This window comes from Ceratotherium simum, chromosome 24 (assembly GCF_057802395.1).
Source record: "Ceratotherium simum simum isolate JZ-2026a chromosome 24, ASM5780239v1, whole genome shotgun sequence".
NCBI classification, from domain to species: Eukaryota; Metazoa; Chordata; class Mammalia; order Perissodactyla; family Rhinocerotidae; genus Ceratotherium; species Ceratotherium simum.
Window position 1 is genome coordinate 35,018,555 of NC_141923.1, and position 15,116 is coordinate 35,033,670.

Consider the following 15,116-nt stretch of genomic DNA (forward strand, 5'->3'; position numbering starts at 1 on the left):
AATTTGTGAGAAAGTACTTCTGCACTTTTTAAAGACCTGAATTAATTTTCCTTATATTAGTTGATGTTTTAACAGAGTATCTGAGCATGTACATGAAACAAAAATAGCTCATTTTTAAACACTTTTAAACTGACATCCTGCCAACCTTCCTAACAGACAAACAAGTTATTTTTAAAAAGATAAAGAAAAAAGAAAAAAAAGTCAGACTCTGGAAATAAGAGACAAAATGATGAAATCCATGAATATAAACTCTCCACAGTTTAATTTATATAAAGAAAAAGAACTGGGTAAATTAAATTTTCAGAGTCCAAAAGAATCAGAGATCATATTGCAACCAGGAGGCAGACCTATCCCCGACATGGATTTAGAATATTTTTAACTTTGGAGGCCCGAAGCTAATTCCTTTCAGTCATATCCTCTTCTTGCTTCTGCTTGAAATCCAAGGCAGTAAATTGGCCCAATTTGCAACATTAGGAATCCCAAGCTCTTTAGATGGGCCCTCCAGGTTCTCTGGGTATAAACAATCGCCATTTTTAAAAAATTGCCATTTAAAAAATAAATGGAATGGCTTACTCTTTCTCCCTAAAGGACTTTTCCATAACTGTCTACTATAACCTTCTTCTGGGGGACTTTAAAACAACAGATTTACCTTTTTTGCTAAGATTGGTATCTGGGTCTGCCTGAAACTGTGCATAAGGGACATTCATTATTTAAGTAACTCTAGTAGATGGTAATTTTGTATCAAATGGGGTTATACAAATAAACTATCTTCCTAACATTCTTATAGTTTTAAGAAGGCAAATAATCCTTATTGATCTAAAAACAAAAGTCTAATCTGCTCTCAGTCTGAAAAGAGTTCTGACAAATTCTATCTTCCAGTGGTATGAAAGGCCCAATAATTGCAAAATTAGGAATATTTCCCTGTAAAATTTTTCTAATTATGTTTTTAATCCAAGATACATTAAAAAATAAACAAAAGCTCCCCCAGACTACATTATCAAATAGTGAAAATAGTGGTCATATTAGTAAGGTAAGGAAAACTAATGTATAGTGATCCATTTGTATCTCCAATTCTGAAAAGAGGACTTCTTTCTTAGGAACAACACAATCATTATTAACTACCTTCCAATATGAAGCTTTCATAAATAAACTTGAAGAAAATGCTTTTTAGCTAGCAGGTTATATTTACCCAGGTCTTTCCAGAGCATTCATTTTTCCCTGTCAGGGCTGATTCAGCTCCATAGCCTACTTCAGCCCAGAGGTAAATAAGAAGGAGAGGATCATTAGTCCATCAACAGGTTCCCCTTAAGCAGTCTCCAGGTGTGCAGCAGCCTGCAGGAGGGGCTATGAAGGGACCAAAAGAGTCTAAGCCACAGCCCTCTGCCCTCCTAGTGCTTTCTATTTACCTTGGAGAACAAGACAGCTCAGTGCACTTCATTATCTTCTAGGAAGCACTGAATTGAAGACTGCATGATTTAAACTCAACTTCTAGTTGAAAAACTTCATGAAATTGTTCACGGAAATGTCATCCAAATGTAGCTGGAAAACTGAGTGAAAGTTGGCAGAAGTGCTGATTTTAAGTAGCATTTTACACTCAAAGGCATCCAAATGAGAAAAAAAATTGGTGTTGGTAGTACAGAATAAAAACAAACATTAAAATATTTTAAAACAAGGGAATGTATGAGGATAGAAAAATAAGAGCATGTGTTGAAAAGGAGTCTTATTATTTTCCAAATTTACTTGTGTTTCAACAAATATTCAAAGGTAAATACAGGAACACCATCTGCAGCTCTAAACTTAACAAATGTGATACAGGATGGTTTTTCTCCTCACTGAATTAATTATTTAACAACATTTAACAAAATTTCACTGAGTGTCTACTCTAGGCTAGGCACTGCAGAAGAGAATATACTGACGAAAAGGACATGGATCCTGCTTTCAGGGATTTTGAGAGGAGACAGGGAACTACAACATGTAACAAACACAATGACGATAGGGTAATATGGAACACCAAGCCTGCAGGGAGGCCCATCTGAGGAAGTAAAATTTAGGTGGACACCAGAAGACTAAGCAGAAATTAGACAAAGAGGGATGATGAAAGAGGCAGAGAAACAGTATGTGAAATAGCTCAGAGGCAAGAGAGAGCTGAACAAACAGAAAGAAATTAAATTCTATAGGGCTAGGGCAGAGACAGGCAAGCAGTGGCGCAAGATAAAGCTGAAGAGATAAGTAGGGCCTGATCAAGGAGGGCTCTGTCCTAAGAGCAATAAGAAGTCACCGGAATGTTTAGAAAGGGGAATAACATAACCAGCTTTGCATTTTTTAGAAGATCACTCTAGCTACAGTATAGAGTAGGGAATAGTGTGGTGCAGGGGTGACTGATACAAGGCTGTCACAAGCCTGTAAGACTGAAATGGTGACATCCACAGAAAAAGAGATGTAGAAAAATTTAGGAAATATTTAGGAGGTAGACTTATAAGCATTCCGCTTGGTGATGGAATATAGGGAGGAAAGAAGAAGGAGACAAGGATATCTTCCAGGTTTCTGACTTGAACCACTGGGAGCTGAAGGCAGAACAGGCTCGGAGAAGGAGGGGTAGGAAAGTAATGAGATTAGGACTGGGATAAAATTTGAAATGCTTGGGAAACCAGACTGAAGTGAGTTCCAAAATGAGCAGGAAGCAAAAAGTGGAGAATAGGTGTGACGGGGAAGAAAGAGAGAGTGCTAAATATGTAGTTGAAATAGAACAGTTTTTAAAGATGAACTTAGTAAACTTAGGAGCCAGTAGAAAGGGAGGTAAGAATAATATAAGGATCTTTCTTTTGAGTGCTACCAGCCACAGCATTTAGCACTTTAAAGATACTATCTCTTTTAATCTTCACAATAACCCTATAACATAGGTATTATTATCCCCAACTAACACACAAGGAAACTGAGGCTGAGAGATATTATATAATTTGTCCAAGATTTCATAGTAACAGACCTCAAATTTGAATCCAAGTATGTCTGATTACAAAGTCCATGCTCACAATCACTAGGCTACATACAGGATTTAGGAGAGAGACAGGATAAAAGAACAAGCAAGATCCCTCTAAGGTGGAAGAGGATGACACCCAGACTTTAGGAAATGAAGGAAAACCTTTTTCATAACAGAAGGGACAGAGGAAAAATAACCATGTGGGAAGGTTTATACTTTAGATGACAGATGAGGAAGGAGTTTTCCATCTGAAGATTTCTATCTTTCCTCTTGACTTGGAAGTAGTCATTTGCTGAGTATTAACACAGAATTAATGAGTGAGATGTTTGAGAAGAGTAGAAAATAACTGAAATTGTCATTCATTCATTGAACAAAATTTTTCGAGTGGCCACTACGTATTGGGTACTATTCTAGGGACTGGGGTTGCAGCAGTAAAAAAAGAAAGGTAAGTTTCCTGTTCACATGATCCTTAAGTTTTGTAGGGGAACACATAAAATAAACAAGTAAACAAATAAAAAAATTTCACATTTGAAATGTGCAGAGTAATGTGACTGAGAGTGTTTAGGGAGAATTGCTTTACATGAGGTACTCAGGGGAAGATGTGTCTGAGGCAGTGGACACAAGCTGAGACTGGAAGGAGCAGCCCCAGGGGAAGTGCACTCTCATGGAGAATGGATTGCTAGGTAATGCCGAGGGGGCAGATGAGATGGGTGCCCATGTATTTACAGTGACATTCATCTGTCTCACTCCGTATTTTTCTCCAACATTTGTCACCCATAGTTGGGAATTTCCCTGGCAGATATGACTGATAATGGGGGGCAAGTGTTTAGTAAGTTGACAAGAGAGAAATTAGAGTTATTGTCCATGGAATCTAAACTGAAGAGAAAGAATAGTGAGGAATTTGTCCCACAATTGCAAGTCCCCATAAGGCTGAAGATTTGGTGCATAAGCTGGAAAGATAAAGAAATTATGGCCAGAGAGGAAAACATCTGAATTTCAGAAGAGAGGTGAAAAGTGGGTAGAAAAGTGGCATGGAAGAAAAGAGTATCAAAGATGTGGTTTAAAAAAAAATGAGAGACAAGGGAATTGGAAGAAGAATAATGGGAGAAATGGAGGTACAAGAAGACGGACAGTTAAGTAGAGGGGTTTGGGGACAGTGATAGCACAGAAAAGGAGTAGCAGTTGTAGCAGAAGCATCCTCACAGAAGCAGAGTATTTTATGGCAGGTGAAGAAGTGGTCTAAAAGTGGTATGGAGGACTTAGGAGGACAATGACCCTGTGACAGTGAAGGTGTGGGAAAATGAGGAGCATCCTTTCAGGAGGGCTGTAGGGAAAAGAGTATCTCAAGGGAAAGCCAGAGCTCAACCCAGGACGAAACCTTCCTAAGAGTGGCTACCGATATTGGAATTTCAGACAGGCCTGCCATCCCTGGCATCTGATCCTTGTGCAAAGGAACCATTTCTCAAGATGTGATGTTCTCCATCTATGCTTCTCTTTTGCCCTGATTCCTGCAATATGACATTAACACAGTAGAGAAGAAATCCAAGAGAACCACTGGTCTGGAATAAACATCCTTTTAGACAAATTTTTTTTAAAAATTACACTTGGAAAAAAAAAAGGCAAAGCTGCCATGTTGACATCAGAACAGTAAAGCAGTTTATTTAGAGAGTCATTTGAACAAGGCAGACACAGTTTAAAGACCCACGGGGGTTTTCAGTTTCCACCATCTGGTTATTTCCCCAAGTCCTCTGCCATGCATCACAAAGCTCTTTGTGAATCCACTTAAAAAGGAAAGGGCTAACACTCCTTTTTATTTGCCTGAATGCTGCCCTCAATAAAAGGTGGTACATCCAAAGGATAAAATAAATATTCAGCCACAAAAATCACAGTGCAAAAATATATTTATTTATGTAGAAAGGTGTCCTCTTCTCATTGTTGAGTGTAAAAAGCAGGTTATAAAATAAGATGTTGAGTATGATCTCATTTTTGCAAAGAGTAAATGTGTTTTTACTATGCTAAAATATACAATAAGAAAATTTACCATTTTAACCATTTTCAAGTGTACAGTTCAGTGGCATTAAATACATTCTCATTGTTGTGCAACCATCACCATCATCCATCTCCAGAACTTTTCCATCATCCCAAATTTAAACTCTGTACCCATTACATGAAAGCAATGAATTTTTACATATGAACACAGAAAAGTGTGAATGGCTATACACTAAAAATGTTAATGTTGGATAAGTGCAATTGTAGGTGGCTTTTCTTTTCTACTTTTTAGTCTTCAATATTTTCTGATTCTTTTCTAAGAGGAACTGCATTTCTTGTGTAATTTTTAAAGTAATTTCAAACAATTTTTTTAAAAGACATTGACAGTTTAAACATTAAAAAAGAAAAACAGGATTAGGTGCCATGCTCATCACCTTCTTTTTTTTCTCTTTTCTTTTTTTTTTATTGTGAAATTTTTGTTGTACATTATTGTTTATCAATCACCATATAAGTGCATCCCTCCACCCTTTGTGCCCACCCCCCACCCCCCTAGCCCCTGGTAACCACCAAACAGTTCTATCCGTCCGTGTGTTGGTTTATCTTCCACATATGAGTGAAATCATGCACTGTTTGTCTTTCTCTTTCTGGCTTATTTCACTTAACATATATCTGCTCATTACCTTCTTTAGATCTGGACTAGTAAATAAAATACAGTCCATGAGTGATCTCCAGCAACTCAAATTTTCTATGTATTTTTTTAGAATGGAGGAAAAACAGCCAACACCTAATAAATTTTGCAATACTTAAAAATAAAAATGATTACTGCAGCATAGATAGCTAATTGTCCCTCATTGCCCATTTTCCCCTTCTTCCTAGTAATAAGAATCCCAATTCTTAGCTGGATACTGTGATGCTCAACCAAAAGACAGTATTTCCTGGTCATCACTCTTGAATTAGTTGTGGCCATGTGACTAAATTTTAGTCAGAGGAAGTGCTATGTGCAACTTCCCAGAAGTGCCCTTGAAGGGAAGCGGTACACTCTTCTTGTTCTTCTCTCCTTGCTAGCTATAATACTTACTTGACGGCTGAAGCTCTAGCAGCCATCTTGGTCCATGAGGCAACATGGTAAGGATGAGGGAGCTACAACCTAGACATCTCTTTTTTTTTTATATGCAGTCAACCCAATCTTAACTGATACAATTACCTTCTAAATCATTTTCCTTCCAACATGTCTTATATTTAGTCCTATACTTTTGTCACTAATGATCACAAAAAGAATACCAATAAAAACTGGTAAATAATAAAGATGACCAAATACAAAGATGACCAATTGTCAACCCTCTTTCCACGTAAATTCTCTATAGAATCTGCCACTGTCAACCATGCCAACTTTCTGAAACTCTTTTTTCCATTGAATCAATACTTTGTAGATTTTGCTCCCATCTCTTTATTCCCTCCTTTTTAGTTTCCTTGTAAGGCTCCTTTACAATCTGCTGGTCAATTTCTCTAAACTTTTTTGACTATGATTAATTTTTTTCTATATGTTTAATGGCTGTTTCAGTAATCAAAATTTCCCTGAAGCCTCTGCTATGGACTTAATTGTGTCCCTTCAAAATTTATATGTTGAAGTCCTAACCCTCAATGTGATGGTATTTGGAGATGGGGCCTTTGAGAAGTAATTAGGTTTAGATGAGGTCATGAGGATGGGGCCCTCATGATGGAATTAGTGCCCATATAAGAAGAAACACCAAAGAGCTTGCTTCTTCTTCTCTCTCTTTCTCCCCATCATGTGAGGACACAGGGAGAAGGTGGTCATATGCATGCCAGGAAGAGAAAATGAATTGGCCAGCACCTTGAACTTGGACTTTCCAGCCTCCAGAACTGTGAGAAAATAAATTTCTGTTGTTAAAGCTCCCATTCTATGGTATTTTGTGATAGCAGCCCAAGCAGACTAATATACAGTCATTCACTCAATTATTACTGAATACCTAATAACTAATCATTTATTGAATGCCTACTATATGCCAGGAACCTTATATATTTTATCTCTAATCTTCTCAGAAACCCCACGAGCTAGAGATTATTATATTCATTTCAGAGATAAGAGGCCTGAGGGCCAAAGAATAATTACCCAAGGCACCATAGCTGATAAGTGGAAGAGTCAGACTTTGAATGCAGGCTTACTTACTCTAACGTTCACTACCCATTATACTCCATGGCACACACAAGTCTCTGCCTCAAGGGGTTTATGGTACTTTAGAGAAGCAATCCAGACAAATAAAAAGCTGAATAATTCAAAAGGTGAATAAGAGTATATGACAAAAACATAGAAATAATAAGTACTAGAAGTTCCTAGGAGGGAGAGATCACTGAGTTCAAGAGATCATGAAATGCTTCAATTTCTCCCCCATAAAAATATAGAGAGTTACCTTTAAGCCAAATCCTCATTGAAACCCATCCATACCAAGTAAATAAAGTGGTAAGAGACATTACAACCTTGGAATAAAGGTAAAACCTTAATAGAACTTGCTTTGACATTTAAATTAGTACCTTTAAAAAAGTCACCAAAAAAGCATTTTCCTTCTACAAGGTATGCCACAGGTGATTTGTTTCATCACATCTTAATCTTTGGGGGAAAAAAATTACACAGAAACTTAGCTTTTCTAAATTGTCTACTAAAGTTAACCAGTTATTGACTAAAAACCAACAGGGGAAATAGTTAAAACTATTTTCTGGAAGTGCATGAAATTAGATTATCTGCTTGTATTTGACGATAATTTGAAAAGGTCTGAGAAATTCCTTCACAAAGTAAGAAGAGCTATAATGATCAAATAAAAATTTAACAATGCATAGGTTAGACAGGAATGTGGAACACAGGACCCAGCCTCAATCTTGGAACAATATATCTTCAATTTTCTTAAAGTGATAGCTAGTTACTTAACTACTAAGCAGTTTTGTAAATAGGTAATTCTGAAGTTTAAAAAAATTTTTCATGTATACTTATAAGAATTCAAAAATTTCCATGGAAATCTATGACAGCCTATACATAAAATCAAGGGGCAAAAATGAATCCAGTATTGATTTTTTTTTTTTTCTTTAAAGATTTTATTTATTTACTTTTTCTCCCCAAAGCCCCGGTAGATAGTTGTATGTCATAGCTGCACATCCTTCTAGTTGCTGTATGTGGGACGCAGCCTCAGCATGGCCAGAGAAGCGGTGAGTCGGTGCGCGCCCGGGATCCGAACCCGGGCCACCAGCAGCGGAGCGTGCACACTTAACCACTAAGCCACGGAGCCGGCCCCCAGTATTGATTTTTAAAAAGCAAATTCAATTTGTATGTTCTAGTGGCTGTTAGAGGAAAATATTTAATTTATAAAATAGAAAAGATACTTTGATAATGCCTTTTAATTCAACAAAAAATTAGAGCTATTAATTACAATTTGGTTGTGTGTCAGAAACAATATTATGTTTTCATTATAAATATAAGACACATTCATTACTGGAAATTTGGAAAATGAAGAAAAGGATAAAGAAAAAAAATGTAGCCATGTCCTCACCATCTCTAAACACTAACATTTCTTTCTAATTAGCATATTTTTATATTTTTTAAAAATGTTGATCATTCTATACAAATTAGATATTCAGCACTCTTTACTTTTTTTTTCACTTAAACATACGGCATTTTCCCATGTTGTTATAAAGCCTTCAAAGCAGTCACTTTTAATTCCAGGAAACATTCCAATGAATTCACTTAATCACAATTCACTTTAAGCAATTAGGTTGCTTTCTGTTACGTTAATAATGCCATGATGAATATCTCTGTGCTTTTTCTGATTCACAGATAATTGCCTTAGCATAGATTCTAGCAGTGAATTTACTAGCCAAAGTCATACAATCAGCCAACAGCAGGACCTGGCTAAAGAGATGTGGTCGAGTCAGCGTGTACTGGTTCACAAGTGCTGACTGTTCGATATTCAGGAATTTTCTAAGCCAGCTGTTAAATACAGACATCATTAAAAATTAAATTTTGTAAATGTACAATCAAATAGATTTTATTAAAACAAAGACAGTAAATACTCAAAACTGATAATTTGTTAATTATGTCACTACATTTTACTATTATCTTTGCTCGAAGTTATTTCTACCTACTGTATCTATATGGTGGGAATACTACTATATAATGGTACTCAATTGTGCATATTTTCCCAACTCCACACTCAGTCCTGTTGTGTTGGTAGCATGAATTTGGCCATAGTGGGAGTATTCATATCATGGCAATTGGAAAATGCTACAAATTGGGGCTTTCTAACCCCTAAAGAAGCCGGAGAATTAACCTGATTGTTCAGATGGTGAGCTCTACACGTATCTGATTTATTTTGCCCTCAAATTGCCTATTTTTCTACCTTTCTACACCTTTAAAAAACCCTCAAAAAGACAGAAGCAGAGACTGACATCTAAGCATTTTAATCAGTTTTACTACTTGAGCCACTTAGTAAATGTTTATAAAGTATTTTTGAAACGCACTGTGTTGAGTGGCTGTCAGTGATACAGACATGTTTAAGTCTTCAAGGAGAGAAGATAAGATATGAACAAATAATGATTTAACAAGATAAAAAATGATAAATACCATAAGATAAAATGACACAGGGATGTAAAGAAAGGAGAGATTATGAACTGCTGAAGAATTTTAAAAGGTCCACAAAAGATACAGCATTTTTAGATGAATAAATAGTGTCATAGAAAAGTGAAATGATTGTTTAAGGCTATCAAAACTCCATCCTCTTCCTTTTGTAGCACTTTTACATATCTGCTTTATAACATAACACTCCCCACTATGCTATGTTGTAATGACTATTATATACCTCCACCCCACTATACCACTCATACCTCCAGAGCAGAGCTTTCTTTATCTTTGTATCCTCATCGTAGTAGATGTTCAATAAATGTTTCTGTAACTGTGGGCCCTTTAGGACCAGTTCAACTGACCCCACCTCTTATCAACAGAGTGATTAAGAATTGCCTTTCAGGGGCCAGCCCAGTGGCGCAGGCACTTAAGTGCGTGCGCTTCTCTGCAGTGGCCTGGGGTTCACCGGTTCGGATCCCGGGCGGGCACCGACGCACCACTTGGCAAGCCATGCTGTGGTGGCATCCCATACAAAGTGGAAGAAGATGGGCACGGATGTTAGCCCAGGGCCAGTCTTCCTCAGCAAAAAGAGGAGGATTGGCAGATGTTAGCTCAGGGCTGATCTTCCTCACAAAAAAAAAAAAAAAAAGAATTGCCTCTCAGGGGCCGGCCCAGTGGCGCAAGCAGTTAAGCAGGTGTGCTCTGCTTCAGCAGCCCGGGGTTCGCAGGTTCGGATCCTGGGCACGCACCGACGCACCGCTTGTCAAGCCATGCTGTGGCAGCGTCCCATATACAGTAGAGGAAGATGGGCATGGATGTTAGCTCAGGGCCAATCTTCCTCAGCAAAAAAGAGGAGGATTGGGATCGGATGTTAGCTCAGGGCTGATCTTCCTCACAAAAAAAAAAAAAAAAGAAGAAGAATTGCCTTTCAGAAAATCTGCAAAGTCATGTAGCCAGAGCATGTGCAAAAGAAAAAATCGTGACCTGAAATGACCTCAGAACCAAAGATCCTCCTTCCCACAGAACTCAAGGACCAGGACACGACTGGAAATTGAAAGTGGACTCTTATCAGAAGTGAGGGGCCCCTCATTCAGGAAGATCTGGTGTTAAAATTTCTTCCCCACCTCATCAAAAATGTTTAGAGACCCAACATAAATGTTTAGAACCCTGTCATAAATGTTTAAAACCTTACCATAAATGCCTGAAGCCCACCAATCAAAACCTGTTCCACCAGCATTTCCATGTGCCAGCCTGTTCTCCCTAACCTCTTAAATTTCACCCCAAATCCTGAATCAGGCAGACAGATCTGAGGGCACACGCCCCCTGTCTCCCTGCAGATTGATCTCACAGAATAAAGCTGATCTCTTTTCCCAAAGGCTGATGCCATAATTAATTGGCTTGTTTATGTGCATCAGGCAGAGAACTCCAATTTTGTGCAATAACATTTCTTTAGTGAATGAGCGAAAGAATGGATTAATGAATAATAGCTCACATTCGTGAGCTTACAATGTGCTAAGCACTGTCCTAAGCACTTTACATATGTTAAATCATTTAATTTTCACAACACTATGAGGTAGGTGCAATTTTTACCAATGAGAGAACTCAGCCATTTTACAGACAAGGGAACTGAGTCACAGATTGATTAAGCAACTAGTCCAAAATCTCACAGATGGCGGACGAGCTGGAATATAAACCCAGTCAGTCTAATTCTAGAGTCCTTGCTCTTCACCACTCCACCATACCATCTCTCAAATGAATGAGTGAGAAGCAAGACAGGATAGGACCGAATCCATGGAGCTCCTTCTTTTTGCATTCATTCTTATGTTATTTCCAAGTTAAAAAAAAATAATGTATGCTTCTAAATTATGTATCCCAGTCAATGTAATCAGTTCATTCACATCCAGAGTAGTACAGGTCTCTCTTAGATCTCTAAATTTAAAAAAATAAGTGAGTCTCAAACTTGACAAATTTTGATCATGCAAATTTCTACACATACTCCTAATCAAATAGTATTTGTTTTTAAAGAACACCCTAAATTTTCCAATTGGAAAGAAAAATATTTAAATATTCAAAAATGATGTTAGACACTCCGTTTGAGTTTTGATAATATAACAAGGATATCCTTTTCTTATCTGTGTACTTAAACTTGTTATATATTTATATATGCAGAGCCTAGGAGATATAGTATAACTGTGTCACAAATGTACAGGGTGAAAGTCACTTTGGCCCACCCTTAAAATAGCACTACTGAGTTCTGAGGGACAAAGAAGACCAAAAAGCCTCTAAACAAGTTGGTCAGAGACTGCTAAATCTCCAAGGCAGAATCAACGGGTTTAAAAGAAAAAAAACAGGGCCTGAAATATGTCAAACAAACATTCATACTGTTAATGAAAAAAAGAAGAAAAGAAAAAGGGAGAGGGTGGGGAAGCAATCCTTGCCCCTGATAAAATAGCTTCATGACAATGGGGATTAAAAGATCAATGACCCTATCAATAAAGCCTTGTAGTTTCAACATCAATGAAGGAAAAGATAGCAATTAGGTAAGATTATCACACCAAAATTAAGATATTATATTTACTTCCATAAAAAGCATTGGAATCAATCAATCAATCAAGTTTGGTAAGTTAGTCCAAGATTGTTGTCAAATAGAATATTATTCATAATTTATTGATTCATTTGGCACCGCTTCATGAAGAAATACCAACCTATTTATCATACCCCAGCTCTAAGAATACATAAGAACGTAATCTTGGAGGTCTGATCACTGTACTCATTTAAGAAATTACTTATTAGAAACTGTGCCTCTCTTAAATCCATTCTAATACAAGAAACAGAAATATGCATTTGAAATATTTTTAAATGTTTAAATAGATAATACGATGCAAGTTAAAAAGTAACTTCTTTGTTATCCATCAAGGTCAGTGAAGGTTATATTCCAGTTAATCTGATATTCTGATTCAGTTTCTTCAGCTGTAAAATAAAACTGTTATGGATTAAATGAATCAATATTTGTAAAGTATTTAGAGTAATGCTTGACACATAGATAAAGTGCTACATAAGTGATTATTAAATAAAGTGATATAATTGTGGTAAATTGTATTTCCAAAATGTCCTCAGCGATATTTCTGGTTCCACATGCTCTTCCAGAACCTTGCCACTTCTCATCACAAGGTAGAGTCTATTTTTCTGCCCTTGAACCCAGGTGGACTTTTGACTTTTGTAACCAACAGAGCAGTACAGAAATGTTCTGTGATTTTCAAGGCTATGTCATTGAAAGGATACAGCTTCTGCCTGGCTCTTTCTTTTTGGAACGCATGCTCTGGGGAACCCAGAGACCCCACTTATGGAAGCCCAAACTAGTCCATTTGGAGAGATCACCAGGAGAGACACAGGTAGGGAGGAACCAGAGCTTCCCAGCCAACAGCCAGCAACAACTGCCAGACATGAACAAACGAGCCTTCAGATGATTCCAGCTCCCAGCCTTTGAGTTTTCCAGCTTCAGACACTGTGGAACAAAAAAAAGCCATCCCTGTGTCCTGTTAAAATTCCTGATCCACAGAATCTGTGAGCATAATAACTGGTTGTTTTATGCCACTAAATTTTGGGGTAATTTGTTACACAGCCATAGGAACAGGAACAATAAAACTGCCATACTTAAGATTTGCATTTCAACTAAAATCAAAAAGATTTTGAAGTGGCTTACTAAATTCAACATAATGCAAATACAGCAGAGATAAAACAGATGAGAGACATAAAACAAAGTAGAAACAATTGTCAGGCATCCAACATATTATTATAACAACAGCAACAGCTAACAGTTACTGTCCTCCACGCATAAGGCACTGCCAAGAGCCATGGTTTAATGCTCCTAACAGCCCTATAAGGGTACTGGTATTATCTCTATTTTATATGCTACATGCAAATCAGAAACAAAATACCCTAAGACTAAAATTATGAAAAACGTATTTTCATCTTGCTTTGTTGATTCAGATGGCACTTTTTGGATCCTTGTAATGGATCATTTTCATGACTATTGCTAAAATAGACCAGGGGTTTGCAAACTTTTTCTTAAAGGACCAGATAACAGTCTAGTCTTTGAAGGCTACATATAGTCTATGTTGCATATTCTTTGTTTTTTGTTTGTTTGTTACAACCCTTTAAAAATGTAAAACCATTCTTAGCTTGTGGGTACTATAAAAACATGCTGTGGGCTGGCCCCTGGGCCATAGTTTGCCTGACAGACCACAACAGGGAAATGCCGAATACTACAAGCTTAAATTAATAAAACCATTTTTATTATAATACTTATAATAGCATCTACACTTATACTAAATTAAGAAAATATCATTTCTGGCTCCAGCTTACTATTATCCACTAGAACCACAAGCTTCCTTGAACTGTTGGTAAGTGAAAATGTAGACCCAAACATCCATAATTTCCATTACAATAAATGTCTATTCATAATTGACATTCACCTACTTTGAAAAGGTCTGGAATACTGTCTGAAAGAAATGGTCTCTCTAGGGTCTAATTGCTCCTCCAGGCATTTACATACACATCTCTCTGTTTGTTTACCAAGACTCATGACAGCCCAGTGTGATTGATAAAACACTGAACACACTTCTAATCTTTAGTGTCGATCCTTTGCAAGAAAATGTTTATTATTCTTGGCAGGAAATGATGGAAACTAGTAAGAAATAGCCAGACTACCTTCATATGTAAGTGAACTGGAATTTTTAGGGAACAGTTCCCCCTAGTAAATTTGTCTACACACAGCTTAATCAACCAAATTTATAGCTGTTAACAGGTTGTGCCTCTGTATTCCCGAACATATAAATAAACTTCTTAATCAGAACAAAAACAGGTTCAGAGTCCAGTTGTTTAAACTGGAATTGGTACAGCCAGTACCTAAATGCAGTTAAAGTGACTGTCAAGGAGAATCACAATCTTAATAGAAAAGTTGTTTTCCAGTTTCCTCAAAGCTACAAAGATGCTACTCGGCAAACACGTCTATGATCATCCAAAACTGAAGTTACATGATCTCATTAAAAATAAGATGCCCAATTTAATGCCCTATCAAACATACAAGTTTTCAAATTGAGCTTCCAAATTAGGAAGAAGTTAATTACTTAAATTCAAATTGGAAGGGGAAATATTTTTGAGAGCCTGTAAATCAGAAGGCCCTTAGAAATTGAAATGAGTGAGGAAATAAACTCATTTATAAAACATTTTATTCATTTTGCTTAGGAATGCAAAAGTAAAAAATAATAAGTATAGGTTGATAGCCCTCTTTACAGACTAAGAATAGATAGGAGTTGATTACTAGTAGCTAAGGTGTTGGTCATGTCATGTTTATACAAGCGTGTTGCCTTGCTGAATTAATTGTTAAAAGTCATTGAGAAAAGTAACCAATGAGAGCACTGAAAGGGCACAGCTAGCCAGTTTATATCCTCCATTTTTAAAATCTCTGGAAAATTAGAAGTATTATTTCAAGGCATCTGATATTTTTACTATTGTGTACGACTA

General features: G+C 36.9%; 1 protein-coding gene across 4 annotated transcripts in view; it reads right to left on the bottom strand.

Annotated features, from left to right (window-relative positions):
* RAD51B (RAD51 paralog B) overlaps positions 1–15,116 on the bottom strand; it is a 579,835-nt gene that overhangs the window by 387,737 nt on the left and 176,982 nt on the right. Inside the window, exon 8 of one of the 4 annotated variants that reach the window (XM_087448337.1) lies at positions 12,578–13,095. The exons of the other annotated variants lie outside the window; for them this stretch is intronic. Coding sequence (XP_087304463.1) covers positions 12,853–13,095 — 243 coding nt within the window. The 3' untranslated portion in view covers positions 12,578–12,852. Of the gene's footprint in view, positions 1–12,577; positions 13,096–15,116 lie in introns of those variants that run through there. 4 annotated transcript variants of the gene reach the window in all.